This window comes from Pteropus medius, unplaced genomic scaffold (assembly GCF_902729225.1).
Source record: "Pteropus medius unplaced genomic scaffold, Ma_sr-lr_union100, whole genome shotgun sequence".
NCBI lineage: Eukaryota > Metazoa > Chordata > Mammalia > Chiroptera > Pteropodidae > Pteropus > Pteropus medius.
In genome coordinates, this window is record NW_024356335.1 from 3640773 (window position 1) to 3668026 (window position 27254).

Genomic DNA, 27254 nt, shown 5'->3' on the forward strand with positions numbered 1-27254 from the left:
AGGATCTAGTCTAAAATCAGGGATGGCACTTGGCTGCCACGTCTCTGCAGGCTCTGCCGACCGGGAGCATTTCCGCAGCCCTTCCTTGTTTTTATGACTACGGCAGTCATTCTCAAATGGGAGCCATTTTTGCCCTCCAGGGGACATTCTGACAATGTCTGCAGACACTTAGAGTTGTTACAACTGGGAGTATAAATGCCATCTAGTAGGTAGAGGCCAGGGATGTTAATAAACATCCTGCAGTGCACAGGACAGCCTCCAGAACTAAGAATCTTTCGGCCCACAATGTCCATAGCGCCAAGGTTGAGAAACCATAGACTCAAGTGATCTTTTAAAATTGTGACTCACGTCTCATCACCTTCCTGCTTACATCCCTTCAGTGACTTTCCATTGTTGTCAGAATAAAATACAGGTTCCTTATCATGGCAGACACACTAAGCCCTACATGACCTGGCCCCAGACGGACCTCTTCGATTCACTGTGTTCCAGCCACACCAATATGTCTGCTCCATAAATGTGCCCATCTTACTCCTACCCCAAGGGCCTTTGCACGCCCTGTTCCCTCTGTCTGGAACACTTTTCTCCCGATATCCACTTGGTAGATGCCTTAGCATCTAGGTCTCATCTCGGAAAGGCTTCCTGACAACCCAGACGCTCTATCCCATTACTCTGCTTTAGTCTTTTTCATAACACTTTTTATTACCTGAAATTATCTTGTTTGTTTAATTACGTGTTTATTGCTTATCTCCTCACCAAAGTAAATGCTGCCTGGTGTGTGTGTGTGTGGGCAGGGGGCAGCGGTGTTTAACCATTTTTTTCACTGCTATATCCCTGGCACCTAAAACAGGTCTTGTCACATAGCAGGCATGCAAAAATATTTGTTGAATGAACAAACGTGGCCTAGATTACAAGAAGGGGCGTTGAGTTAGGCAGACTTCAGATCAAAGCATCGCTCTGCCATTTCCCGGCGGTGGAGCTTTGAGTAAATGACTTTACAACGCTGAGCCTCATTCCTCATTGGTCATGAAGATAAAAGCGATGCCTCTATCACAAGGGTGTCTAATGCTTGTGGGACATTGCTGGGCACGTAGTAAGTGCTTGAGAACTTATTACATGTGGGCCAGACATAGATGTGGCAATAGGTATGGATGGGAACTGGGACAGAACCCATCCAGGCTCTTTTCCTCCCATGATCCCAGATGCAATCCTTCTTCTTGGAACACTTTGTTACATTTTCTGGATGTCTCCTTACTTGACATCCGCCCGACGCCCCAGATGCCCCTTGTATATTTAGTACAGCACCTGGCATAGAGGAGCTGGGAGGGGAAGGGAAGAGAAGGGAAGGAAGGGGAGGAAGTAAAGAGGAAAGGAGGGTTCTTGCCTATGCTCTTACGGAAGAGGTGACGTCCTCTGATGAGATGCCAGTGCTGGGTTGGAGGCGGAAATGAAGATGAGGATGAAGATTCCAGGTTTTAGGAATATAAGGCGATGGGACTAGAAGACAAGCGAGATTCTAGTCTAGGGTGCAAAATTTAATAGGGGGTATGTGCCAAAAACCTTAGTAGTCGAGACACATCATTGTTTAATGTAATATTTTTTTAAATCAAAACTAATGCCAACATTTCCATTATGAGCAAACTATGAACATTTTAAACAAAACCATTTGATTGAGCTTGGGGCAAAAGGAAAAATTCTGATCCCATTACCCTAGTCCTGGCTCTCAGGGCCCTGCTGTTCCGCCCTCTGCCTGCAGGGGGTGGGGTCTGTCTGGTTTTGGCAAATAAGTCTCCTCTGGGCCTTTGCTTTCTGGATTTGCGGAATTATTTAAAGTAGATGCCGATCTGGCCGAGTGGACAGTCTGCGAAGGCAGATAAGTCCTTTATTCTTTCTGGGCCTCGGCTTTCCTATCTGTAAAGGGCTAGGAGCTCACATTTCATTTCTAGCTCAAATATCTCAACCCTGAGTTCTCATTTGGCCTCTTCTTGACACAACGTTTGGAATGTAATTATTTTCAATTAAGCATCCAATCACTGTTTCTCTTACAGCATCCTCTGATTGATTGAACACTCCATTACAGGAAACTTGTGAGTTGCTGAAGTTATGGTCTTCCTATTGTGCATAGCATGGTACGAGCACTCGCTCAATGCTTAACTATTTTTTTCTGGCTGAGAAGTTATTTCTGCTTTTTCTTCTTTAATTTGTTTATGTAATAAATTAAGTTGACTACATTTCTAGTGACGAAGTCTCTTATTCCTGGGGGTGAGGGAGGGAACCCAAAAGTAAAAATGGTCTAGTTTTCCTTTAAAAAAAATACATATATATATATGTTTGAGTACTAAAGTAATGTTAGTAAAATGGATCAGGAACTTTCTACATTTTCCTATGATCTAGAATAGTTTGTATAACATAGGCATAATCTGATCTTTAAAGACTGTATAAAACTCAGCTGTAAAACCATCTGGGCTTGGTGCCTCTTTCTACCTCCAACTTTTTATTAAAAATTTAAATCTACAAAAAAGTTGAGCACTCTTTAGCTAGGTTCACCAACTGTTAACGGTTTATCACATTTGTGTGTTCTCTCTCCACACACATACACACACACACACACACACACACACTCCTGCTCCACTTTGTACTGTATGAACTTAGCTGGAACCTAGTTTCCTAGAATTCTCTTCCCTGTGTGATTCCAAGTTGGGTTGGCCACAAAATAAATGTGCTCAAGGTCTAGAAGGAGCAGCCATTTTTTATGCTTTGCGCTTGGGCGGAGGGCCTCAGGCCCTGCTGTAGCTGGCACGTGGGTGTCACTGGACTGCTAACTTGCCTTGTTGGTTTGGGCAGCACCAGGGCCTGTGTCTTCTCTGGTTCCTGCTAAGAGACTAGCTTCTGAGTCCTGGGCCAGCTATGTGTGTGTACAGCTCTGCAAAGGACACCAGCTCTCTTGCAGGTCAGCTGTCTCACTGAAGTTGGAGAGGGTGAGGGACAGATGTCCCAGTTTGTCCTTGCTCTCCCCATGATACATCCATCTCTCCTTTCCAGTCACCAGCAGGTGTCAAGGCCTTGAACATTCCGTTTCACCAGCACCCACGACTGCATGAGGTCTGGTCCCTGTTACCAATCCCTTATATCACTGTAGTGGCCCTGCATCTCTAGATCACACGCGCACCACACTTAAATTTTCTTTGCTCAACCATCTGAAAGGTGAAACGAAAACGTCAAACACTTCATTCCTAACTAAAGTTTTTAAAAATGCTATCTCCTGAGATTTAGGACTTTCTTATATATAAACAAAATCCCATTATCCTGACCAAGAAAATGTCATTACCCCAACCAGCAGTAAGTAGATATAATATTATCTAGCACATTATCTTATTCAGATTTCTCTGTCTCAATAATGTCCTTTTAGCTGCTTTTTAAGAAAAACCTCTAGGATCTAATCCAGAATCCTTCAGCGAATCTGGTTGTCATAGCTCTTTAATCTTTTCATCCAGAATCGTTCTGCTTCTCTCCACCTCCTTTTATGACTTCGATTTTTTTCAGAGTCTAAATCAATTGTCTTATAGAATATCCCACCGTTTTTCTTCTTTAATTTGTTTTTGTACTTCGTTAATCTTGTTTTGATTTGTTTGTTTGTTTCTTCATGATTAGATTCAGGTTGAACATTTTGGGGCTGGAATACAATATAGGTGGTGTTGTATATTTTCCATTGTGTCATCTTAAGAAGTATTTAATGTTAGATTGTCCCATTATTTTGGAATGCAATCTTTTTAATGATCTTTCTAATCTCCATGGTTCTTAGGCTGTTAAAATTTTCTATTTTGGGGGTCAATTTTGATAGCTTATATTTTGCTAGAAAAAAATCATCTATTTCCTTTTGTTATTCTAATTTATTACCATAATAGTTTTAATAATTATTTTAACAATATCTATGTCTGTGTTTATATTGCCTTTCTCATTCCTAATGTTGAATATTTTTGCTTTTTCTCTTTGCTTTGTTTTCTCACACTTGCCTTTACTTAAGATTTTCTCATTTGATTTGTTTTTTTCCTAACAAATTTTATTTATCCTTTTAGTATTTTCCCCATTTTATTAATGCCAGCTTTCATCTTATTTTTCCCTCTTATTTTTTGCTGTCTTCCTAATTTCTTAGGTTGAATACTTAATTCCTTATTGTTGGTCTTTTATTAATAATAAAAGTATTTAAAGCTACGAATGTTCATCTGAGCACAACTTTAACTGTGTCCTACAGGGTTTTAGTATAAAGAATTCTTTTCATTTACTTTTTGAGATATTTTTTAAAATAACGGCATACTGTATTAATTGTGTAATGAAAAGTGAAGAAAAAATGTATAAAAGCAAACCTCATTATACTTCAATCGCATCATCCAGGATTTCCCTGCTGTAGTCAGAGGGGAAAACACAGAAATTACTAATGATGATGGCATAGCAATAGCAGAGGAATTGATCTTGCCTCTTGAGGAAGGAAACGGCATTCTTTTAGCATGAGGAAGGCCAGTAGGGGTAGTGGGGTGGTGAGACATGGATCTCATAGGAGTACAAATGGCAGGAGAGTCATCTTCAGAGTAAAAGAGGTCTTTTTCTTTGCCTGCCTTCCTTCCTTTCCTTCCTTTCCTTCTTTCCTTCCTTCCTTTCCTTCCTTTCCTTCCTTCCCTCCCTCCCCCCCCCTCCTTTCCTTCCTTCCTTCTTTTTAAGGAATCAAAGAAAACACCAAGGTGGGACCAAGTAAACTCTAAACCAGAATGCAGAATTCAATGCTCTGTCTCTTCTCATCCATGAGGCCCATCAGTGGGCAGGTTGGGGGCATGGGGGTTGCTTGTAGCTTTCAGTGAAACAGGGTAGAACTGTTTACAAATATGCTTGAACAGCTCTCGGGTGGTCATGTTTTCGCCACAGAAGGTGGCAGCATTTTTAGGCCCCAGGGTGGGATACTGCAAACAGATGGCTTCAGATTCTTGGGGATCTATTCAACAAAATAATAGCAATTTTTGTTTCGTATATTAAACATCTGCTCAAACAACTCTTCTGTGTATACAGAGCATGACTGTGATGTGTTTAAGGGGGTGGCTTATCAACAGCTGGAGCAAGGGTCACGGCCTGGAAGGGAGAGAGGGATATGGGGGTTAAGAGTAGCCCAGAGCATCAGAGAGGGCTGGGAGTTCCTGTGTAGAGGGGCAAGGAGGTCCCCAGATTTCTGGGCCGCGAGCATGGAGCTTGTGGACAATCAGACCCCACCCAAAGCCTGCCTCCTCTGTTCCTCTGCTTGGCACAGAGTATTATTCCCCATATGTGCTTCCTGTCGTTGTGATCATCGCCACTATCCCCATCGCCGTCACTATTCTACGAGGGAAGGGAAGGCACCTGAAATATCTCCAGGGTGCGCAGGTCGTGGTGAGGGGAGCCAGGTCCCCAAGATTGACCCCCTTGTCTACCTGTTTTCTAACTCAGGAGAGAGCAAGAAGACATCGAGTGTGATTCAAAATAAGGAGCCTCGGACCCAGGTTATGTATAAATGGACAATGGAGAAACTGATGCCCAGAAGGAAGAAGTGCCTGGCAGGGGCTACCCAACAAGGCAGGACTGGAGCCTACGCATGACTCCTGCTCCCCGAAGCTAAGAGTTGTATTGGGTCTGCACTTGGATGGGGAAGGCGGTGGGTCCTCACTCTGCCATGGGGTAAGGCGGGAAGGCGGCTGCTGTCAGGGAGAGGGGTGAGTCGGGTAAAGTGGAGGTGGGAAGACAACAGACAAAAGGAGAGGGAGGGAAGAGGGAGCTGGAAAGGCTAGAAAGAACCTGTGTTTAATTTGAGTTGGGAGGGCCAGGCATCCCTGCTTTTCTCAGGCTACTGGGAGCTTTCCGGGGTCTACTTTACATGACACTGGCGCTGGGGGGATGTGTCATGAGCTGAGATGGGGGTTAAGGTGTTGCTAAGTAACAGTCTGCCTTGGATCTAAGGATGGAGCAATCCTCCTCCCAGCCACCCTCTGAGCCAAGGCAGATCCAGGTTCTGTGGGGCCTGAAGCTTCAACAGTATGGTGGGAGGGACTCTCCCTAAGGAAAATAAAACAATGACCAAACCAAAATTAGGGACAGAGCCTTGGAAGGGGCCGTGCTTCACAGTATCCCCAGTTCCGCTCAGAGTCATCTCTGGTTTCTTTTCCCTGAGTCCCACCACTTCTGGAGGAGGGTGAGAATTTTTACATAAATATGTACCCATGTCGCCATCCCTCAGATCGAGACACAGAACACTCCCAAAGTCCAGGGCACTGCCTCTCTTCCCAGTGAATACTCCTTGCCCGCCACCCTCATGAGATAATCGTGGTCCTGATTTCTCTTGTCACAAATTAGTTTACTGTTCTTGAAACTTCATATGCATGGAAGGCATATAAAAAAAAGTGTGTATTTTTATGTCTGGCTCGAAAAGGCTCTGAGAGCTGGAGGTGCCGCAGAGCTCTGTGATAAGAGTTCAAACTTTGGGCTCAAACATACCTGGTTCGGCCAGGAATTTGCTATATGTCCCACGATGTGCTGTATTTCAGTTTTCTCATCTGTAAAATAGATGTAAATCATCATATGCATTTCATAAGATTTGGGATTAAATACGTGCATGGAGCACTTGGCATATAAAGGTACTCAGGAAGTGCAGGTGTGATTTCTATTCATTTCAAGTATGTTTGACACCTCCCACCCCACCCCCTCACCTGAACTTTTTTTCTTTTTTTTTTTTTTTTAGGTGAGGCAACCCTTGGTTGACCTCACAGATTGCAAGGACCTTGTCAGCTTACAATCCCTTATTTTTTATTTTTTATGCCTACAGCACCTGGTCTTCCTAGGTGGTCTCCTATCCAAGTATTAACCAGGCCCGACCCTGCTTAGCTTCCGAGACCAGACAGGATCGGGCTTGTTCAGGGTGGTATGGCCGTAGACTCACCTGAACTATTGTACCAGCCACCTCAAGGCTTCTCATGGAAAGATGAGAAAATTCCAAACCACAGAAAACTGCTTTCTACTGTCCATCCTCACATCCCATATGCCAGGGTTTGAATCCTGGCCCTATCACTTATTAGCTATGTGACCCAGGACAAATGGCTCAGTTTCCTCATCTGGAAAATGGGGATAATATAATAATAGTTAACTGCCTCATAGCTGATGGTTAGGGATAAATGAATTGGTATATGTATATAGCTTGGACTAGTGCTTGGCACAGAGTATTCCCCATATATGCTTGCTGTCATTGTCATCGTCACCACCATTATCATTCTGCCAGGGAGGGGAAGTCACCTGGCTGTGCAGGAAGGGGAGGGGCTCTGGTGGTCTGACTGATCCTTTTCTTTACCAATCCTTTGTTTTCAGCCCCACCCTTCACACCCACCTTTGGAAGTACCTGGTTCCAGTGATTCCTGAGCTTTTCCAAGGCTCTGGGCTTGAGCCAGCTGGCCTCTTTCTAGAGACTCATGTTTCCACCGCCTCTGCTCAGTCATTAACCCTCACCCATGGGCTGTTTTGTCACCATCTCTTATCTCCCATGGCCTCCTTTTCTCTTCTTGGTGTCCTTGTGGATTTAAACCTTTGAGAATCCCCCTGCTAATGTTCTGGTGGGTTTTCTGGAGGAAGTAGAATCTACCTTTTATAACTAGATCTATTTTTCTGAAACAAAATTTTGAAGTAAAACATTAACTCTTCTTTATTTTAGGGGAAGGGGCATGTGGGAATTTGCTTCATTACTTTTCTGTGTTTTAAATGTTAAAAAAAGAGAGACTCCCCCTATTCAAAAAAGTCTGCTTGCTCACGATCCCCTATAGTTCATCCAGATTTTTTTTTCCCCATCTTTCTTGTGGAACGGTAAGTTCACAGTTTTTCTAGAAGTTTGGAATACAGCCTTCCTTACCTCTCAGTCAATCCTCACCTGTCTGTACCTTGACTTTTTCCCAGGTAACCAGTAAGCCCTCAACTGCCATATCCATTGGTGTTGTTCATTTTTCTCAGAGCCCTCAGGTATGAGGTACTGTCAGCTATCCCATCTTTCTGCGCTCCTAGCTCACTCTGTACCTCTCTGGCCATTTCCCTTCTATTTCCTTCTGGTCTCTGCTCCCTTTGCTCAGCAAAAACTAAAGTGTTCCCCAGGAGCCCTTCACATGAGCACTCCCCAAGCCCCAGGTCATCTGTCACTCTTCCTGGCAGAGGTTCCCAAACATGGCAGCCTTTGTCAGCAATTTTTCCATCACATCCCAGACCAAAAGAAAAACCTAACGGCACTGTTTATTAAGTCTTTAGGACCTAACAACTTATGTTATGTCTTAACTTAGTAGCCATTTTAAAATATAATACCAACAAAATAAAAAAAACTTTTAAATATAATTTTTAAATAACCACCATTACTTACTAATGGGATATGGAATCACAGACCTTGGAATCACATCAGACATCAGCCCTCTCATTTCCTGTTCCATCTTAATTTTCATGAGTTATTTGATTCTTATCTCATTAATTGCCAAAAATCTGGCTTTACAAAGATATAATGTCATAGAAAGGAATGTAATAGAGTCTAATGTTGGAACTGTGAACTATTCTAGCAAGTCGTTTCATAGTGTCCAACAGATGATATATTACTGTTTCTCTCCAAAATTTAAAATACTCCACTGTGCCCCTGTTAATTTGCTATTGCACCCCAGGGTGCCCTAACACAATTTGGGAACCATGGGCCTAAGCTCTTGTCTTTAATTGGATTTGATTTTCTCTTTCTTCTCAGCCTCTGGGTTCAGCTCAAATGCCATGTCTTCCATGAAGCTTCTGGGCCAAAAACGAAACACATTTGAACAAAACTATTTCCCCAGTTACAATGAAAACTCCTTCCTCCAGGATCCCACAAAAATTTAGCTTGTAAAAGGCATGAATTTTTCTCTGATACTCTAAGCGTAAAACATGTCATAGTTCTTTATTTTTCTAAATTGAATAAAACCAGCTTTAACCCCCCATTGTCTGAGGTCACTGAGACTTCTAATATCTGGCATTTTGGGGTGGCTCCCTCCTTGTTCTTGGGCATGTCCCAGGACTATGGGGCTTTCAGAGTCCCTGAAAAACTGAGCTGCCCACATCAGCTGTTCTCAGAGGCTTCTACCGCAGTGCTCACCGATCCACTTAAAATTGGCTGGTTCTAGTCTGCCACCCCAGAGCCAGGCTGGGCAGAGGGAGTCTCTCCTGGCTTTCCAGGCTAAGCCAGAGGCCCTAGTTCTTGGTCCCCAGGCATTCACACCTCTACTATTGTCCAAAGCTCTGGCTACTAGGGGACTCTATGTGAGTAAGGTGGAAGTCAGTGCCTCTCTGGTAACCTGCTGCTTGGGGAAATCCAATCTCTTCCTTTGGGAAGAGGTATTAGACTCCTATGGTTTGCACACAGGTAGCCTGGGGGATGGATGTGACCCATGAATGTGTTTTGTCTGTTCAGTGTGGGGTTATTAAAATTTTTTTTTAATCTACTGGAACCTTTAAACATGGAAAATGTCACAGAATTTCTACAATCAAGACCTTTAGCTGCTACAAGGAAACCACTGATAGCAGCAGGGTAATCACTGCCCCTGTGAGCAAGGCATGTGCTTTGCAGTTGGCCACATCTGTGGTGTCACTCCCCTCTGCCTGGCCCCTACAAACCTTTGAGCTTGAGATCCCAGCCTAGGCTCTTGAAAACAAAGCCTTTTGATAATGTATTCTAACATCAAACACAAAGAAACTGTTAACTCACTCTTGGAGAGGAGGATGTACCAAACTCAAACATTCCCGTCCAGCTGCTCTTTGTAGGAAGGTGGGGTGGCAGAGGTGGCTGCAGTGAAGACAATTATTTTTTCATTTTCTGTCAATAAATCCACAGCAGCAAAAAAGGTAAGACACCAAATAACTGTATTTACAGCCTCATGTCATGTCATTTTTAACTATATTAATAGCTAACTTTCGTTGGGGGCCTTACTAAGTTCTCAGTATTAGAGAAAGAAACTAACAAGGTATTATCTTATTGAATTCTTCAGAAAATGCTTTTAAAAGAATGTAGCAAAATCTAAAGGTCCAGCAGCCAAGAGAAGTGGGGTGAAGATGAACATGGAAAAATGCAGCTGATGATGCTGCTTATAAGCAAAAGAGAGGACGTGCAAGCGAGAAACTGTCGAGGAAGAGGCCCAGACGCTGGACTCAGGGTTCTCCAAGAGGCCTTGGGTGTGTTGGGGACCCAAAACAGTGGGTCCCCGGCATCAGTAGGTCTGGTAGAGGCAACCGCACCCAGTTGCTCCTGCCTCGTCCTGGTCTGCCCCATTGCCTATTCTGGCTGGTTTTCTTCTCTCTCCCCACTCTCGGTCCCTTCAGGCTGCTCCCTGTCTCTCTGGCCTTAACCCCTGCTTCTCCCCGCTGGTCTCTGCATCCGTTTCTCCACCTGCGCGGTTCCTAGCGCAGTGGCCAAGCGGTCACGTGACCGGTGCGTGAATCGTAGGAGTCTTCCCACCCCCAGTGCGCCACAGTCTGCAGGCCGCGCATGCGCAGTACCAGGAGCACCTGCGCGCCAGGCGGGCGGGGCGGTAGACCAGCCTAGAGCATCCTGCGGCCACAGCCCCGCCCCGCCCTCAGGCTGGGCGGAGCGTCGGAAGGTGGACCCTCTAGGGTCCAGACTCCCAAGGGATTCTGGTCTTCGTTGTTGATGCGCTCCCAGAAAGCTGTTCACACAGCTAAGCCTCTCCTTAGGTCAGGGCACTGCGGCTGCGTCTTGGCGGTGGACGTTCTCCTCTGGGTACCAGGAAATCGGAGCGTGAGACCGGGGTCTGCCCTTAGAGCCGTGTGACCTTGGGCAAGTAACTTGACTTCTCTGCGTCCTAGGAAAATGGAGTAATAATAGCACCGACCTCGTGGGGCTGTAGTGAGAATTCAATGAAAATTCATGAGAGCTCTTTGCGCGGTCTGGCCTTTATCAAACGTATATGCAAATAAAGAATACAGAGCAGAGGGTAGTACTGTGTGATGACTGAGGGAGAATTTTACCCTGTCGTTTAGGTTATCCTGCTGGCTCCTGTGAGCGAAGCCCAGAAGCTTTATTGTCTCTGTTTCCCAGATGAAGAAGCAAGGCTCAGAGATGTCAGCTCTGGAACCAGGGCTTGGATTCTCCATGCAGGGACATTCCAATTTGCCACTTCAGAATCAGGAGTTCTGGAGTGAGTTCACAGTCTGTCACCCCGCTAGCTCTTTCAATCACCCTATTTAAAATAACATCCGTTCTGACTTTTGCCACTCCTAGTAAACATCTCAGGTACACATCTGCAGGAAAAGATTTCTTTTTTTTTTTTTTCGTTCTTCTTTCTGCAAAAAAATAAAGAGCTGCTGTATTTTATTTGCTATGACCTTTGAGGAGGTCTCATGCAGATTCCAGGTCACCCAAAAGTCCTAGAATCCCGCAGTGAGGCCTACCCCTGGGGGCAGTCCTTTCCACCCTACCCCTCAGACTCCCCTTTAGCCAAACCGGCCCCCTCTTTGTTCCTGAAAAAGCCAAAGTCCTTTGTGGCACTTGGTCTTTGTACCTTTTGTATGTCTGCATTGGACACTCCCCCCTTGTGCTACCTTTTACTCATTTCAGGAAGCCTGCCCTGACTGCATCAGCCCCATACTCCATCCGGTCAGGTACCTTGTTATTCACTCTCACAGCCCCCTGTCCTTCTGCTTCAGCACTAATTAGAACAGTAACTCAGTGTTGCATGTGACTTCTTGATTTCTGTCTGTCTCTTCAGCTGGAATCTGGTTTCCCTGAGGGTGGTCTCTGCTGATACCTGCCAGCTGGCTAAGGAGGGAACATGTGGGATCACAAGTGCATCCTAGGTCCTCTCACACTTACAAAGCATCTCCTCCTTTTCCGAATGCACCGGAGGCTATCAATACCTTCCCAGGGTAAAAAGCTGAGCCCAGACATGAAGAGATGACAGAAGAACACTTTCTCTGTGAAGCCATGTGAAGGTTCTGTTGGAGTAGTTTGGAGTAGGGGTGAGGAGATGGCTGAACCAGGGCATGTGGCCTCTTGTCCTGGCTCAGCCATTGGTCACTGCATGACCTTGGGAAAGTTCTCCTTTAGGCCTCAGCTTCTTTAGTTGTGGCTCGGTATAAAATAATGGTGCAGAATTCAGATTCTAGAATTGGATCTTTCCTTTGTCACTAGCAATGCACTTACCTTCTCGGAATCTATTTCCTCATCTGTAAAATATTATATTTCTTAATACTATTAAGAGAAGGACCCAGCTCACAGAGCTGTTCCAAAAAACTTAATGAGTATTCATTGATTTTACAACTACTAGCTCTCTGTCCTTTTTGATTTTTAATGGGCTCTACTTATTTGTTTTTCTTTGAAGCCAGAGGTGAGCCCTGTCCTTTATTTCAAAAGTAATCTCCCCCATCAACAATGAAATTTCAGCGAAAACTGACCTGGGACCACTTTGATAAATGTGAACCCTGGGAAGGAGATACTGAGACCAGAGGCGTATTCTTATCAGATTTGGGACTTAGAAATTTCTAAACTTTGAGCGCCCAAAGACTAGGATCTGAATCTGCCTTGTACATGGCTGTAGCTTCAATGCCCAGAATAGTGGCTTACATACAATGGTGAGAGAACAATAAATATTTGCTAATGAATGATACACAGCCTGAGAGCAAGTCAGGTGATCAATTCTTATTGATTGATTGATTGACTGATTGATTTAGGTGAGGCAACTCTTGGTTGACCTCACAAATTGCAAGGACTTTGTCATCTTACAATCACTTATTTTTTTTATGCCTACAGCACCTGGTCTTCCTAGGTGGTCTCCCATCCAAGTACTAACCAGGTCTGACCCTGCTTAGCTTCCGAGATTAGATGGGATCGGGCTTGTTCAGGGTGGCATGGCCATAGATAGGTGCTCAATTCTTTGAGTCTTTTTTTTTTTTAATCTGAAAATGAAGATTTAAAAAATGCCCAATTATTGTGAGGATTTAATGAGGTGATGCATAGAGTTTGACACATAACCGTTCAGTGAATGGGAGATTTATAGAAATAGGTACCCAGAGAGATAGAGATGTTGTGACTGGGAGTGGGTACTACTAATAACAGATCTAGCCTTCGAGTCCTTTTTTGAGGCGAGAGAAAAAATGGAAGGCTCCCAGAAAGGAAAGACGGGACCATAGCTGGGTTTCAGGACGATGGAGAGTGTCAGTAGCCTGTGGCCAAGGATTCAGGTGCGAAGGCAGCAGAAGGGTCTTTAGGACCCTGCACTAAGCGAGCGCGCGGTTGCTGGGGGCGCGCGGCGCGTGAGGTGAGGGGGAGAGCGCGGCTCTGGCACCAGCCAGCAGTCGCCTCGAGCCCAGCCGCATCTCGGGGGGCGGGGCCGAACCCCAGGGCCGCAGTGCGATTGGCGGAGGCACGCGAGTGACGCGAAAGCCTGGCGCGGGGCCCCGCCCCGGGGCAGCCCCGCCCCCGCGCGCGCTGGTGGGTCGGTAGCCTCGCTCTGGCTCGCGCCGCGCCCCCGCGCGGAGTCCGCGCGTCAGTCGGTCCCCAGCGCGGCTCTGGGGCGGCGGGCTGCAGCCAGCAGAGCGCGCCAACCCAGGGAGGCGGCGGAGTCCGCGGGCGTCGCGTGAGGAGGCTCGAAGCCCGGAGACTCGCGCAGCGCGATGGCCCCCATCGGCCTCAAAGCCGTGGTCGGAGAGAGTAAGTGGAGTCGCGGTCCCCTCCGCAGGCAGGGGCTGCGGCTGCCCGGGAGGAGCGGGGCGCCGTACCTGCCCGCAGCGCCCCGGCCTCCGCGCTGGCTGCTCGCCCCGCCCGGCGGGGGGCTCACGGCTGGGAGGGCCCGGTTATTCCGGCGCCGCCCTCCGAGGAAAGTCCCTCCGGCCTCTTGCGGCCCGCGCCCGCTTCTCCTCTTCCCGAATTCCTCACCCTTCCCCCATCCCTCCTCTCCACCCCATCCCCTTCCCTTTTATCCACCCCTCCCGTCTTCATCCCATCTCTCCTCCTTCATCCATCCCTCCCCTTTATTCCCATCCCTGGATGATGAGCATTTCGATAGCCGATTCGCGATTTTGAGCGACTGAGGTGCGATTAGACGAGCGTGATTTTTAGACTGATGATGAGCGATTTTGAAAGCCGAGATTCGCTTTATTTTTGACATTTCGACTTTTAGCGCAAAGTTCGAAAGATGCCTTTTGAGATCTTTTTGAAAGTTTTGATCGAGTCTTTGTCTGCCGATTTTCTTGACTGATAGAACTTGATTTAGAGTCTTTAGAGTCCCGACGTTATCCTATGCAGAGACCCACCTGGGAGCGGCTCCGCGCGCCCAGCCTGGGCCACTCCTGGCCGCTGGAGAGAAGCCAGTTTTCCAAAGGCTTGGCTTTGGCTGGCTGGGTTGAGGCCGCCTCTCTCCTCCCGTTCGACGGTCTTGGCTTCGAGGGCAGGGTCTTATCGGGGTCCTGAACCCTCTTAAATCACACGGTAGATGAGGACAGCTGTCGTGTGCAGCGGGAGGAGTGGCCCTGCCCATCACCGCAGTCTGCAGTCTCCCCGTTTGCACGACTCAGCCCTTGCATGGCTGAACGTTTCGAGCCATTCAAACCACTGTTGCAGGGAGGAAATGGTTGTTTATGGGTTTGGATGAAAGGATCGACGTAAAAGGATTTTAAAAAATGGATGGTGGTGAGTGTCGGCCGCAGCGGAGCGAGGGCTGATGTTAGTAATATTTGGAAAACGGCGCCCTCAGTGCTAAATAAGATTGGTAATATGTGTAGACAAACAGTGTCTTCTCAGGATTTTGGCTGTTTCTTTAACAACCACCACACACACACAAAAAAAGTGTAGGGATTGCCGTGGCTTTTTCTACCTTTATTTTAGAAGGAAGAATTAAAACGGCATTTCTCTGGGGGAGAGAATAAGGAAATATAATCAAAATGGTGGAAATTAGTTTCCTTTCCAATGATTCTCTCCTATTATAGTACACACACACACACTCTTCTCTCTCTTTTGCTATCAAATGTTTTTGGCTGTGTAATGTTTCTTTTGCGCATCATTACGGTTTTTTCTTTCCCATTCTTTTCATTGATATAGGAAACATCTTCACTTGTTGTACAATCTTATCTGCCTTATTACATCAGAAGAAAATTTATAAAAACTAAACCCCAAATGATCAAGTTTTTTTGTAAGTGCCCACTGTCACACCTGCCTTCCTCATGCAGCAAAGGTTCTGAATCATGCACCTTCTGTTTTCTAAGGAGAATCAAAGCATTTAGGGATCCTATAATGACAACACTCTCATTTTACCCGTGGGAAAGAAATGGAGGCTCAGAGCAGTTAAATGACTTGCCAAAATCAGTGTTAATTACTTCTTAAAACCCGGTGTCCATTTCCTTGCAACATTAGCTTAAAAAAAAAAAAATCCTTTCTTCATTATTCCAGATATGTCATTTCCTTCCAATGCCTCTTTTAAAGGGTTGTGGAATGTGAATGTTACAGGTTACATTCTTTCAGATGTTTTTCATAGGTGCTTTTACAACAAAATCCTTAAGTTTTATAGAAATCAAATTTTTGCATCCTTTTGCCAGGACCCAGGTGGCTCCACTCCCCACCCCCATTTTTTTAGAAGCAAGCATAAAGGTCAAAAAATAAAAATAAAATCAATATGTAATATGGCCAAAATTTCTTTTCCAAAACAAAGCGAAGCCACTGCTAATGGAAATAAAACCAAACCAATTTTACATAAAATTGGTGAATGTTTGAGCAGCGTTCTATTCCTACAACAATTGAGTTAGGTATATATTTTGGAAGAAAATATATTATTGCAATCCTTTGTCAATGACACAGATTAATTCTGGCTCCTAATTGTTGATGGGGTTTCCAGCTTTGCCTTTTTTCTCTAAAAATAAAAATGAAATAAAGATTTTTTTTTTTTTTTTAACCAACTTGCACCAGTTTAAATGTCACCTTCACAACCTGGTCTTGCCAATTGAAATTAACAATACCACGTAGTCACTGTTTATTATATTTCCTCTTTAATTTTCTTCATGGCACTTAAAATTACCTGAAATGATCTTGTTCAGTGTTTGGTCTGTTTTGTTTTTTGCATTTGTTTGATTGTTTCATCCACTGGAACGTTGTTTCCAGGAGAGCAGGGTGACATGTTCACCACTGTGTCCCGTGCCAAGAACAGGGGCTGGCTCATAGTTGGCAGTCAATAAATATTTATTGAATGAATGAATGAAGAATGTGGAGAGCACGATAAATGTAGTTTTTGGCTTCTTGTCACATCTTTCTGAGTTGAATTTTCATAGGTACAGGCACAACAAAAGTAGAAGAAATGGGTCAACTTTATCTGTTTATTCAACAAATGTTCGTTCAGAGCCTGCTAGGAACTAAGGGGGAATACAGGATGACTAACGTATGGGGCACACTCATACTGTTGTGACAGACATAGACAGTCCTGAGATGCTTTCCCTGTCACTCCCCTATCACTCCCCAGACACACTTAGGGTATACTCAGTATATTGCACTTTTTCGTGGGTCTTGCCCAACTAGACCAGATATTCCTTCATGGGAGAGTTGGGCCTTGTCTTATTCTTCTGTCTGTCCTTAGTGGGTGAACTAGTGCTCGTTACTCTGTAAATGTTGAACGAATGACTTAATCGTTATGTATAGCAGTTCCTAGAAGGGACTCTGGAAGTAGACTACCTGGGATAAAAGTCTGATCCAATACTTATTAGCCATGTGACTTTGGCAAGTAATGGAACATTTTTATGTCTCAGTTTCTTCATCTATAAAATGAATGATAATAGCGCCTACATTGTGGGGTTCTGTGAGTATTAAATGAGGTAATACAGGGATAGCACTGAGCACAGTTCTTGGCATACAGTAAATTGAGTAAATATTATCATGATGAAAAGATCCACAAAGAGGGTCAAAGTGTTAGAGGATTTCAAGAAGAGAGACTATTTCTATCCTGTGGGGCCAGGTTTTTGGGGGGAGAAGCAGAGTCTCGGATAAACTCCTTGAAAAAGGTGCAGGTGCATTGGAAAATGGAAGAATCAACCTGAAAAACATGGACGATTTGTAATTTGACCCAATTTCTGTTCCCTGTCCTACTCATTTCTTTACCTTTTTTTCTTTAATTTTTTTTCTATAAAATGTAGTTGTTTTCTGCACTCTACAAAGAGATTGTAAGAGAAAGGACGATTTCATTTTTTGTGGCACCTTATGTCAATTTTTTTTAATAGGTGACGTTTCAATTATATAAATCCATATTGTGTAATCTAGAGTTTATTCCTGTTCCCTGAAGTGTTGTCAGTGGGTTACAAAGATGCAAGGATTACAAAACGTACTGTTTTTCTTGTTGTTTCTTAGCTGTTAGCAATTTCTCCTCTTGTTCGTTTATAAGAATCACATTCTTTTGGAAAAGAATGTGGTTTCGATTTGTACATTAAAAACATACCTTTTTCAGATGGGGTCGTGATTCACAGGATGTGTCAGAAATTGAGAGGACACTGTGACAGAAGCAGTCTTCATTCATCTCTTACACTTATTTTAAATCGAAACTTTGGTTAGCATACAAATAACAAGTATATTTTGAACTATATTAAATACGTGTTACATTTTTTCCGTGAAAAAATTAAGATATACTTTGCATACAATAAAATTTGCCCTTTTTCAAAAGTGAAGAGTTCACACATTTCAGCCTTTGCATACAGTCACGTAACCACCACCATAATCAAATACAGAACAGTGCCTGTCAACCCCTCAGGTTCCCCTGTGTTGTCTCTTTCTAGTCAGCCTCTTCCCCCACTCCCAGCCCCGGCAAACACTGAACTGTTTGTCCCTACAGTTTTGCCTTTTCCAGAATGTCATATCCAATACACATATAGTATGTAGCTTTTTGAATATGACTTCTTTTACTTAGCGTAATGCATTTGAGAGGCATCCATGCTCCCCGTATCTGTAGTTGGTCCCTTCTCATTGCTGACCGTCGTTCTGTCGTATGGATGTACTACAGTTTGTTTATCCATTCCCCAGCTGGAGGACTTTTGAGTTATTTGCCCTTTAGGGCAATTATAAATGCTTCTGTAAGAATTTACACACACACAACTTTTTGCGTGAACGTATCACTTGGATATGTGATACTCACTCAGGAGTGAGATTAATGGGTTGTATGATAAGTATATGTTTAACTTTATAAGAAATGGTCAAAATTGTTTTCCAAAGTGGCTATACCATTTTACATTTCTACCAGCATCCTTGTACTTGGTATTGTCAATTTTGAAATTTTGGTCATTCTGATAGGGAGCGGTATCTCATGGTTTTAATTTGCATGTTTGTAATAACTGATAATGTCAAGCATTTTTTCACTTATTTATTTGCCATCTATACATCTTCTTTGGTGAAATGTCCAAGTCTTTTGCATACTTTTTATTGGGTTGTTTGTTTGTTTTTTATTACTGAGTCTTTAGAAGTCTTTATTCTAGGTACGAGTCCTTTATCAAATGTATGATTTGCAAATATTTTCTTACAGTTGTGACTCATCTTTTCATTCTATTAACGATATTTTTCAAAGAACAGAAGATACGTGGTAAAATCTAATTTGTTAATTTCCTTTTATAGATTGTGCTTTGGGTATTCTAGCTAAGAAATCTTTGCCTAACTCAAGTTGACAAAGATTTTCTATGTTTTATATATTTTCTGTGTTTTCTTCTAGAAGTTTTATAATTTTAGGCCTTACATTTAGTCTTTGATCCATTTTGAGTTAATTTTTATGTATTGTGTGAGTTATCAAAGTTCTTTTTATGTGTGTATGAATTTTTCTGCTGTGTGAATGTCCCGTTGTTTCAGCACCATTTATTGAAAAGGCTATCTTTTTTTCCATTGAATCATCTTCGTTCTTTGTTGAAAATCTGTTAGCCATGTATGGGTGGATCTATTTCTGGACTCCCTGTTCTGTTTCATTGATCAATATGTATGCTTTCATAAACACCCATTCTGTCTCAATTATTATAGCTTTAAGGTAAGACTGGAAACCAGGTACTGTGAGTCCTCCAATTTTGTTCTTTTTCAAAATTGTTTTGGTTCTTTTGGTTCATTTGCTTTCCCATGGGAATTATAGAATTACCTTGTCTATTTCTATTTTAAAAGTCTTTCTGGGCTTTTGATTGGACTTGTATTGAATCTGTAGATCAGTTTGGGAAGACTCAGTACTTTAACAAATTTATTTTTAATATTTTAGTTTCTTTACTGTATTACAATGTGAAAATTATAATTCTTAGCTTCATAAATAAGGGAGCAACCCTATAAGGAGAATTGTGTGTAGTTCAGCAAGGTCGCAAGATACAAAGTCAATTTACACAAATCAATTGTATTTCTATATACTAGCGACGAACAGTTAAAAAATTAAATTTAAAATAGTGCTATTTACAGTGGAACAAAAAACGTGAAGTACTTAGGTATAAATCTAACAGAATAAGTTCTAGATCTGTGTGCCGAAAACTACAAAATACTGATAAAGGAAATCAGAGAAGGCTTAAATAAATAGAGTGATATACCGTATTCATGGATTGGAAGAATTTATGTTACATTTATTTTTACTTTTTTAGAGATGTATTTTTAGTTCTCTTGGGTAGATACACGGGAGTAAAATTGCTGGTTTATATAGTTACTCTATATTTTACTTTTGAGGAATTGCCAAACTGTTTTCCAAAGTGGTTGCACCATTTTATAGTCTCACCAGCAGTGTATGAGGGTTCCAATTTCATAATATCGTCGCTAACACTTGTTATTATCTGTTTTTTTTTTTTTGCTTGTAGCCATCTAATGGATGTGAAGTGTATCCCACTGAGGTTTTGATATGCATTTCACTGATGGCTATTAATGTTGAGCATTTTTTCATGTGTTTATTGGCCATTTGTGTATCTTCTTTGGAGAGATGTCTATGCAAATTTTTGCCCATTTTTAATAAGATTGTTCGTTTACATTTTTAATCTACCTATTTTCATTTGAAGTTATTTTACTGTCTTTTAAAAGTAAAAGTTGAAAGCTTCAATGAATGATAAGTATTACTTAAATGAGACCAGTTTGTCTGTTTCTTTAATCTTCTACCTTCTATCTTTTTCTCTGTGTGCTTTTGATAAGAACTTTTTCTTATAACAATTGTGATTTTATGTCCTTTTAGACAGTTCATTTAAAATTTGAAAATTGTTGAATGGTCCTGTTGTGTCTTCATTCTCAGTTTATTAATTAAAATTATCATATTTTTTGTTCTCCTCACTTTTTTAAAGGATTCTGATATAGCTTGCTCATCCTGGGATGAGCTCTCATCCTTCAAGGGCTGTTCAATACTATTTTTTTTTTCCCAATAAGGCATCTCCCTCTCTCTTGTCTGGAATAGAAGTTTCTCCTCTAACTCTTTTGATGCCATTCTATTCTTTCTTATGGCACTTCATTGCATTCTGCATTAGGTTATAATTATTTGTCGTAAGTTTTTTCTTCCTCGTTAAATCATAAGACCCTTGAAGGCAGGGACTGTGTCTTATTCCTCTTGGCGTTTCCCGTAGTGCCTAGAACAGTTCATTACACATGGCAGGCAGGTATCTCTGGAATGAAATTGCATGTTCATAATGTCTTCTCCTTAGGCCCAGACTCTTCTATGTTTTTCCTAGATTTCTGGACATTACACCTTCTTGAACTCAAAGATGATATCCAGTTGGTACACACTGGTTTGGCTGGTATTAAAATATTGAAAATCCTCTATGCTGGTTGGGAAATAGTTTCTGCCCTGAGCCCCTAATCCCCCTATTGTCCAGGTCCCTCTCCAGGAACCCCTGGGATCTTCCCATGATGCAGCAGCCAGAAGGACAATATTAGTTAAGTATTAGTTAAGTATTTTAAATATCATCTTTGCTTATACAACTATTCTGCCGTCATATATAATTTCTAGGGAGATTGTTACTTTCTTCTTCCAAAATCACATCTAGTCTGGATAGTTTTCTAAGATAACTAAATGGTGTTGCATTTCTAAATTTCTTTTAAAAATTTATTTTGGGTGTGTGTGATAACATGGGCTTTAGAATCAGATAGACATGAGTTTTAATTTGGAGACCAGTCATTGCATATCTGTATCATTTTGGACACATTAGCTAAACTCACTTAATTGTAAAATTAGGATAATTGTATTTGGTTTGCTGAGTTGGTTTAAGCATTAGAGACAATGTATATAAATTACTAGTACATAGCTCTGTGTGTAGTAGATGATTATTTAAAATGGTGGCTACTATTTTAATTCTTATGTTCTTTTATTTGCGTTTTACCAATATGCCTTTTAGTTATTATGGTAGCTACATTTAGAGTTTTTTGAAGTTCGTAATCAATTTTCTTAATTTATTTCCTGATTTCTATTTTATGTATACTATCATTGTATGTATTTATCTTCCTTTTAGAAAATGTTAATATGCCCCATCATGGTATCATATGGAGAAGCTAAGGCTTCTTAAATGATCTTTACTTGATAGTTGTGTATCTTTTTTCTGTATTATTAAATTTTACATATTTTTGCATCTATATTTATTAACACTGGAGCCTTCTTGCTGTTCTTTGATCATTCCAGGTACGATCCCACCTCAGGGTTTTATCTTTGCTGTTCCCTATGTCTGATTGTTCTTCAGATATCTGCATGCTTTTTTCCCTTAATTCCTTTAGGTTTCTGGTCAAACACCAACTCACCAATGAAGTTTTCTTTGAGTACTTTATATAAAATGGAAACTTTCCCTAATTTCCCCCAGAATATCCCTCTTACCATACTGAATTGTCAGATCTGACATTTCTACTTACTGGATTATTTGTTTGTTTATCCCTGCTTCCACCAGCCAAATGTAAACTCCATGAGAGCTAGACTGTTTTGTTACTGCCCTACTCCCAGTACCTAGAAGAACAGTGCTGATACGTAGTGGGCAATCAGTAAATATTGGAATAAACAATTGAATACTATGTATATAGTATTCTATATATTGAATATATATATTCTTTTTCTCTCTTTTAAATATTTCTCTCTCCTTTAAATTTTTTTCCACATCTCCTGCATCAGAATTTCTCTCTCCATAAATGGATTAGGAAGTTACCTGTCTTTTTCTGTGTTCCAGAATAGATCAGATAGCTTGGAAATTATCTTCCTTGAATGTTAGAAATGATTTATCCATAAAACTATTTGAATTTATTGCTTTGGGTGGGGGGAAGAGGATAAATATTTGACAGCCTTTAAAATTTATTTGATTATTTATTTAGGCTTTCTACTTCTTCTTGAGTCAATTTTGGCAATTTATGTTTCTTTATACTATAGGCCATTCAACTGAAAAATTTCATATTTATTGACTAAATTCGTATAAGTTTAAAAAATGTTCTGTACTGGTTATTATGCTCTTTCTTACTCTATGCTGTTTTTGTTATGTTATGGAAATACTTGCTAGAGACTAGTCAATTTTAACTGGCTTTTTAAAATAATCTGTTTCTTCTACGTTTTGTGTATATGTGTTCTTAATTTAATTTTTTTGACTTCCAGTATTTTGTATTAGTTTCAGGTGTACAGCGTAGCGGTTAGACATTTGTATAATCTATTTAATTTCTTGAATCGAGTACTTCTTAATTTTTTTCTTCCAATAAAAGCAACTAAGGATATGAATTTTTATCTGAGCACAGCTTTGGTTGAACCCCATAGGTTTTATTCCCCTCATAGTTTTTAATAGGCAGTATTCTTACCATTTATTTTTAAATTTGGTCTTCCTTTGTTTTGAACTAGATGTTACACTTATGGGGTGATAAGTCGTTTAAATTGGGGCGTACTTTCCATAAGAGGTGGTTTGGGACTGGGTTATCATTCATGTACCCATCAAATGTAAGAGCACGCGCATCTGCCACAGGATCCAAAAAGGGCTTATTGAATGGGCACCAAAAGATTTTCCCTCCGGCTTTTTTTTTTGGCACACAGCACCTCTTAGACAAACAGGTAGTTGGCAGCTAATGAAGTGTCTTTTTCTTTAGTGGAGTAGCCAGACCAAATTTTATAGTTATCACTGGCAACTCAGCAGCCATAAATTTTGAACCCTAGTCCTGTGGTTGCTGATACGAGAAGTGCTTGGAGAATCCCCAGCTGATCCTCTTATGCGATTGCCTCAATCAATTGCTTCTGTGCAGAGCTGTTGCTGGAGCTGAAGTTAGGGCGAGGTCTCCAAGAGTTCATTTTAATTTCAACAAGGATGAGTTTTACTTACTCTTCCCCCAACTTTTTTTTTTTTTAATTAATTTTTTTAATCAGTGAGAAGCAGTGTTGGGTAGTGGAAAAAGTGACTTCTGGGCTAGAAGTCAGACATCCAGCTGACAGTTCCAGTCCTAATGCTTAGTGGCTGGGTGACATAGACGTGCTATTTAACTATTTTTTAGATTGAGAATTCTAATCCCAGTACCACAAAATTCTTTTTAAGGCTCACATTAAATAATATACAAAAAAGCTTGGAAAATAAAGAATCGCTGTAAGGGATTATTATTATTTTACAGATAGAATTACAGAGATTAGTTTACCGGCTCAAAGTTACTGAATAAATCACTAGAAGAATCAAGGAAATGAATTACTTATACTTTCGATAGACACATAATCTAATAATCACTAGACAACAGCCAGCCACTGCCCACTCCGATGCCCTTTGGGAGAGTTTGCATTGGTTAAAACAAAGCAATTTGCTTCCGAAGTAGACTGATCTGATCTTAATATATGTCTCGAGCTCTGAAGCAAGAATAACTCCTGATGGCTCAAATTGCAAGCTCTCACGGGGCAGATTTCCAATATTCCTTTCTTTCTGTTTCTTGTATACCACTGATATCTCACTTTAAATGTCTACTCATTATTTGGTCTAAGAGCTGACCTTATAGGAAGTGAATGGGATATTCAATATTTATCACACTAGGAAAAGCCTATTTTATTCTTGGGAACAAAAAATAAAAAGTAGAGATAGAGGAAAGTAGGAAAAAAACAAACAAACAAATTTTTTTTTTTTTTTAAATCATTAGAGCCTAACTGTGAAGATACAGATTTAAGTCAGAGTCTCCAGCAGTTACTCCCTGTTTGGAGGACTTCTGAGATGTCAGGGAAACCCAGGACCATGTATCACGCTCGTTTCTATTTCAGCATGCCTCGGAGGGTTTGGCACAAGTTTTCATTTGACCAATATTTATCCAGTCCCTCCTGCGTGCCAGAACCTGTACTAAGGGCAGGAGATATAATGGTGCATAAGTAGACGTGGTCCTACTGGGATTCAGACAGGTGGTGGTGAAATATCGGGATAAGTGCCCTGAGAGGGGCAAATGGTGCGATGATATTGGAGCACGGGGGCGGGGAGCCCCCAATAAGACCTGGGAAATGAGGAAGGCTGAGGGAGACCTAGAGGATGAGGCGGAGTTAGCCAGGAGGAGATTGGTCTTAGTGGGGCCTGGGGGAGAGTAAGTCAAGTAGATCAATGTCCAGCTTGGCAGGAAATGAGAAAGGTGCAGTGAGCCTAACGCTGGGGATGAGGGAGTGTGCTGAGGGAGGTGGAGAGGGAGGTGGAGAGGGCTTTCCTAGTCTTGTGAAAGACTCTTATCTTTCTCCCAGGAGCAGTGGAACACTGCTGAAGGCTTTCAGTCGGGGAGAGACGTGGTTCATAACTTAGCTTAGGGAGATCTCTGGTTGCTGCGTGGAGAATGGGTGGGAAGGAGTGAGACTGAGGGCAGAGGGTTCCATTAGGAAGCTGCCGTGGTGATCCCGACTGGAGAGAGTGATGGTGAGAACGGGCATCTTTGCCAAGGATGGAGAAACAGCAGCTAGTGGAGAGAAGATCGACTTGAAAGAGTCTTGGGAGATAGAAGCGCCAGGCCATGGTGATTGATTGGATGTGGAAGATGAGGAAAAGGAGCTGGGATCAGGTTAGTTTACCAGCTCAAGCTTACTGAATAAAACCCCAGAGTTCTTGGCTTGGGAACCAGCTGGAAAGCTGTACCATTCACTGAGATATGAAAGAAGAAGAAACAGGTTTGCCAGGGAAGATTCGCTTTTGTAGGCAAGGTGTTGCGGGTGCCTGCGGACTATCTAAAGAGGCGGGAAGCATAGCCAGCAGGCTTGAGAGTCAGAGACAGGAATGCAAATCTAGCAGAGCCATGTCTATGATTTTGTGACTCCCAGGGCCCCCCCTCAAGTCGTCTCAAAGCAAGCCCAAGCCAGCAACGGGGAGTCTTCACGTAGGAACGAGCCTCCGCTCTCCAAGCCAGGAGGCGTGACAGGTAGAGGCTTTTCAGGAGTTTTTCTCTCTGTCGTGTTTCCCCTGTGTATTAAAGTCAGCCCCTGCCTCTGTGAACGTCATTGCTTAGAATCGTTTTGGGGAAGAAGTGAGGTAGTGGTTGTAGTCGGTCAAAACGCAAAGCTCTGAGGATTCGGGTTTATGCTGTGTCCAGATGCCATCACACTGTGGACTCTTGGCTCTGGGAAGGATCTCAGAAGCATCTAGTCCAGACTCTCGCCCGGAACAGGAAGTCAGATTGTGCTAGTCTGCTGGATGAACCATGTTGGCAGATTCGTTTCCTTCTCTGCGGCTACTGGGGACAGACGGTATCATTTTCACATTCCGTGCCAGCATAGATTCACAGTGACTAGTGGAAGCTACTAGGAGTTACGACGATGAGGGCCGAAAGGCCACTGATGCTCGGCTCAGATGTAGCTCAGGACTTTCCAGTTGATTCTAACCTAGTCGCAGATGATCCTTATGAACTTCCTTCAATGTCAGCTCCTGTTTGGCAGCTGAGGGGGAGGAAGGAAGACCTGTTAGGCGTAGATGGTTTCCAGAGCCTCCACACTGGGGGTGGCAGGCAGGGTGAAGCAAGCTCGTTGATCCTCTCCTCTCGCGGTTCCTTTTCCCCATCTTCTCGAGCGTTGGGGTAGCCAGGGGAGGAAGGAGAGAGGCCTTTCCCTCGTCTCTGGATAACATCGATATTGTTGGTACTAGTTGCTAGGGATTGAGGAAAATATAACATCAGAGATGAGCAAGGGGCCCCCTCACCCTGTTAGTTTCACGCTCTAGGCTTTTAGCGATAGATTACTGTGAGGCGGACCCCTACAAATTACTCAGTCTGCAGACCTCATCATGTTTCGGGTAAAAGTGCTTCTCTGGGATTTTTAAGATGAGGCAATCCTGTGGCCACTGAGAGTTCCCCAGTTTGCCTTCCCTCAGATTGTCTGAGGGTGGGTTACCTTGGACTTCACTGTTTTGGTTGTGTGGGACCCTCAGCCTCTGTTCTCCTCCTCCTCCCCCTTCCTCCTCTGCTCCTCTTTCTTTTTCTTCCCCTTCCCCTTCTTCTTCCTCCTCCTCTTTATCCTCCTGCTCCTTCTTTCCCTCTTTCTCTTCCCAACTCTATTTATCCGTTAAGGCACTTTGAAATTCAAGTTAGAGTAATAAGCTTTTCCGGGCTTTCACTGAGACTGAACGATCTGGTCCATCTCTCCAGAGTGGTAGTGCTCATTCCCTCCCCGCCTCCAACCTCCTATTAAGAAAAAATTTCAACATACTGCAAAGTCGAATGAATAATATAATAATCACCCACCTACCTTCTACCTAGATTTAGCAATTACTAACTTACTGCCATATTTGTTTTTATCTCTCTATATAAATACCTTTTGTTAAAGGGTTAGGATTAGAGGGTAGACATTGCAGAAGAAAAAATTAGTGAATTTGAAGACATAGCAATAGAAACTATCCAAAGCAAAACATAGGAAAAAGACTGGGAGGAGAAAAACACGAGCTGTGGATCAAATTCAAGGAGCCTACTATATAGAAATCTCTAAAGGGGAGAAAAATGGGCGGGGGGAAGAGAAACAATATTTTAAGAAATATTGCCTGAACATTTTCCAAATTTGTTGAAAACTGTAAACTCTCAGATCCAAGAAGTTCAATGAACCCCAAGCCTAAGTAACATGAAATGTGTACAGAAAGGCACATAACCAAATCGCTTCAAAGCAGTGATAAAAAAGAAAAAAAAACTTAAGTAGCCAGAGAAAAAAGACGTATTATATGCAGAACAGAGATAAAGATGGCAGCAGAGTCTCTGGCCATGCCACCCTGAATGTGCCTGATGTCGTCTGACCTCAGAAACTAAGCAGGGTCGGGCCTGGTTAGTCCTTGGATGGGAGACCACCTAGGAAGACCAGGTGCTGTAGGCG

At 42.5% G+C, this 27254-nt stretch overlaps 1 protein-coding gene, 1 long non-coding RNA gene and 3 pseudogenes across 6 annotated transcripts in view; 2 read left to right on the forward strand and 3 right to left on the reverse strand.

Annotated features, from left to right (window-relative positions):
• Positions 1 to 1704: 1704 nt before the first annotated feature.
• Positions 1705 to 14806, reverse strand: LOC120601774 (uncharacterized). Its single transcript, XR_005652551.1, has 4 exons — positions 14317 to 14806; positions 10396 to 11349; positions 9758 to 9865; positions 1705 to 3194 (listed from the first exon to the last, which is right to left on the reverse strand). It is a non-coding gene; the product is annotated as an uncharacterized LOC120601774 (long non-coding RNA).
• Positions 6827 to 6945, reverse strand: LOC120601812 (uncharacterized; annotated as a pseudogene).
• Positions 12806 to 12924, reverse strand: LOC120601819 (uncharacterized; annotated as a pseudogene).
• The window catches only part of STXBP1 (syntaxin binding protein 1), a 61387-nt gene continuing 47620 nt past the window's right edge, over positions 13488 to 27254 (forward strand). For 4 of the 5 annotated variants that reach the window (XM_039861730.1, XM_039861733.1, XM_039861732.1 and 1 more), the window contains exon 1: positions 13489 to 13714. In XM_039861730.1, the coding sequence (XP_039717664.1) occupies positions 13678 to 13714 (37 nt within the window). In that variant the 5' untranslated portion in view covers positions 13489 to 13677. Of the gene's footprint in view, positions 13715 to 27254 lie in introns of all 5 variants that reach the window. The other variant, XM_039861729.1, reaches the window with a different exon arrangement.
• On the forward strand, positions 27136 to 27254 carry LOC120601832 (uncharacterized; annotated as a pseudogene).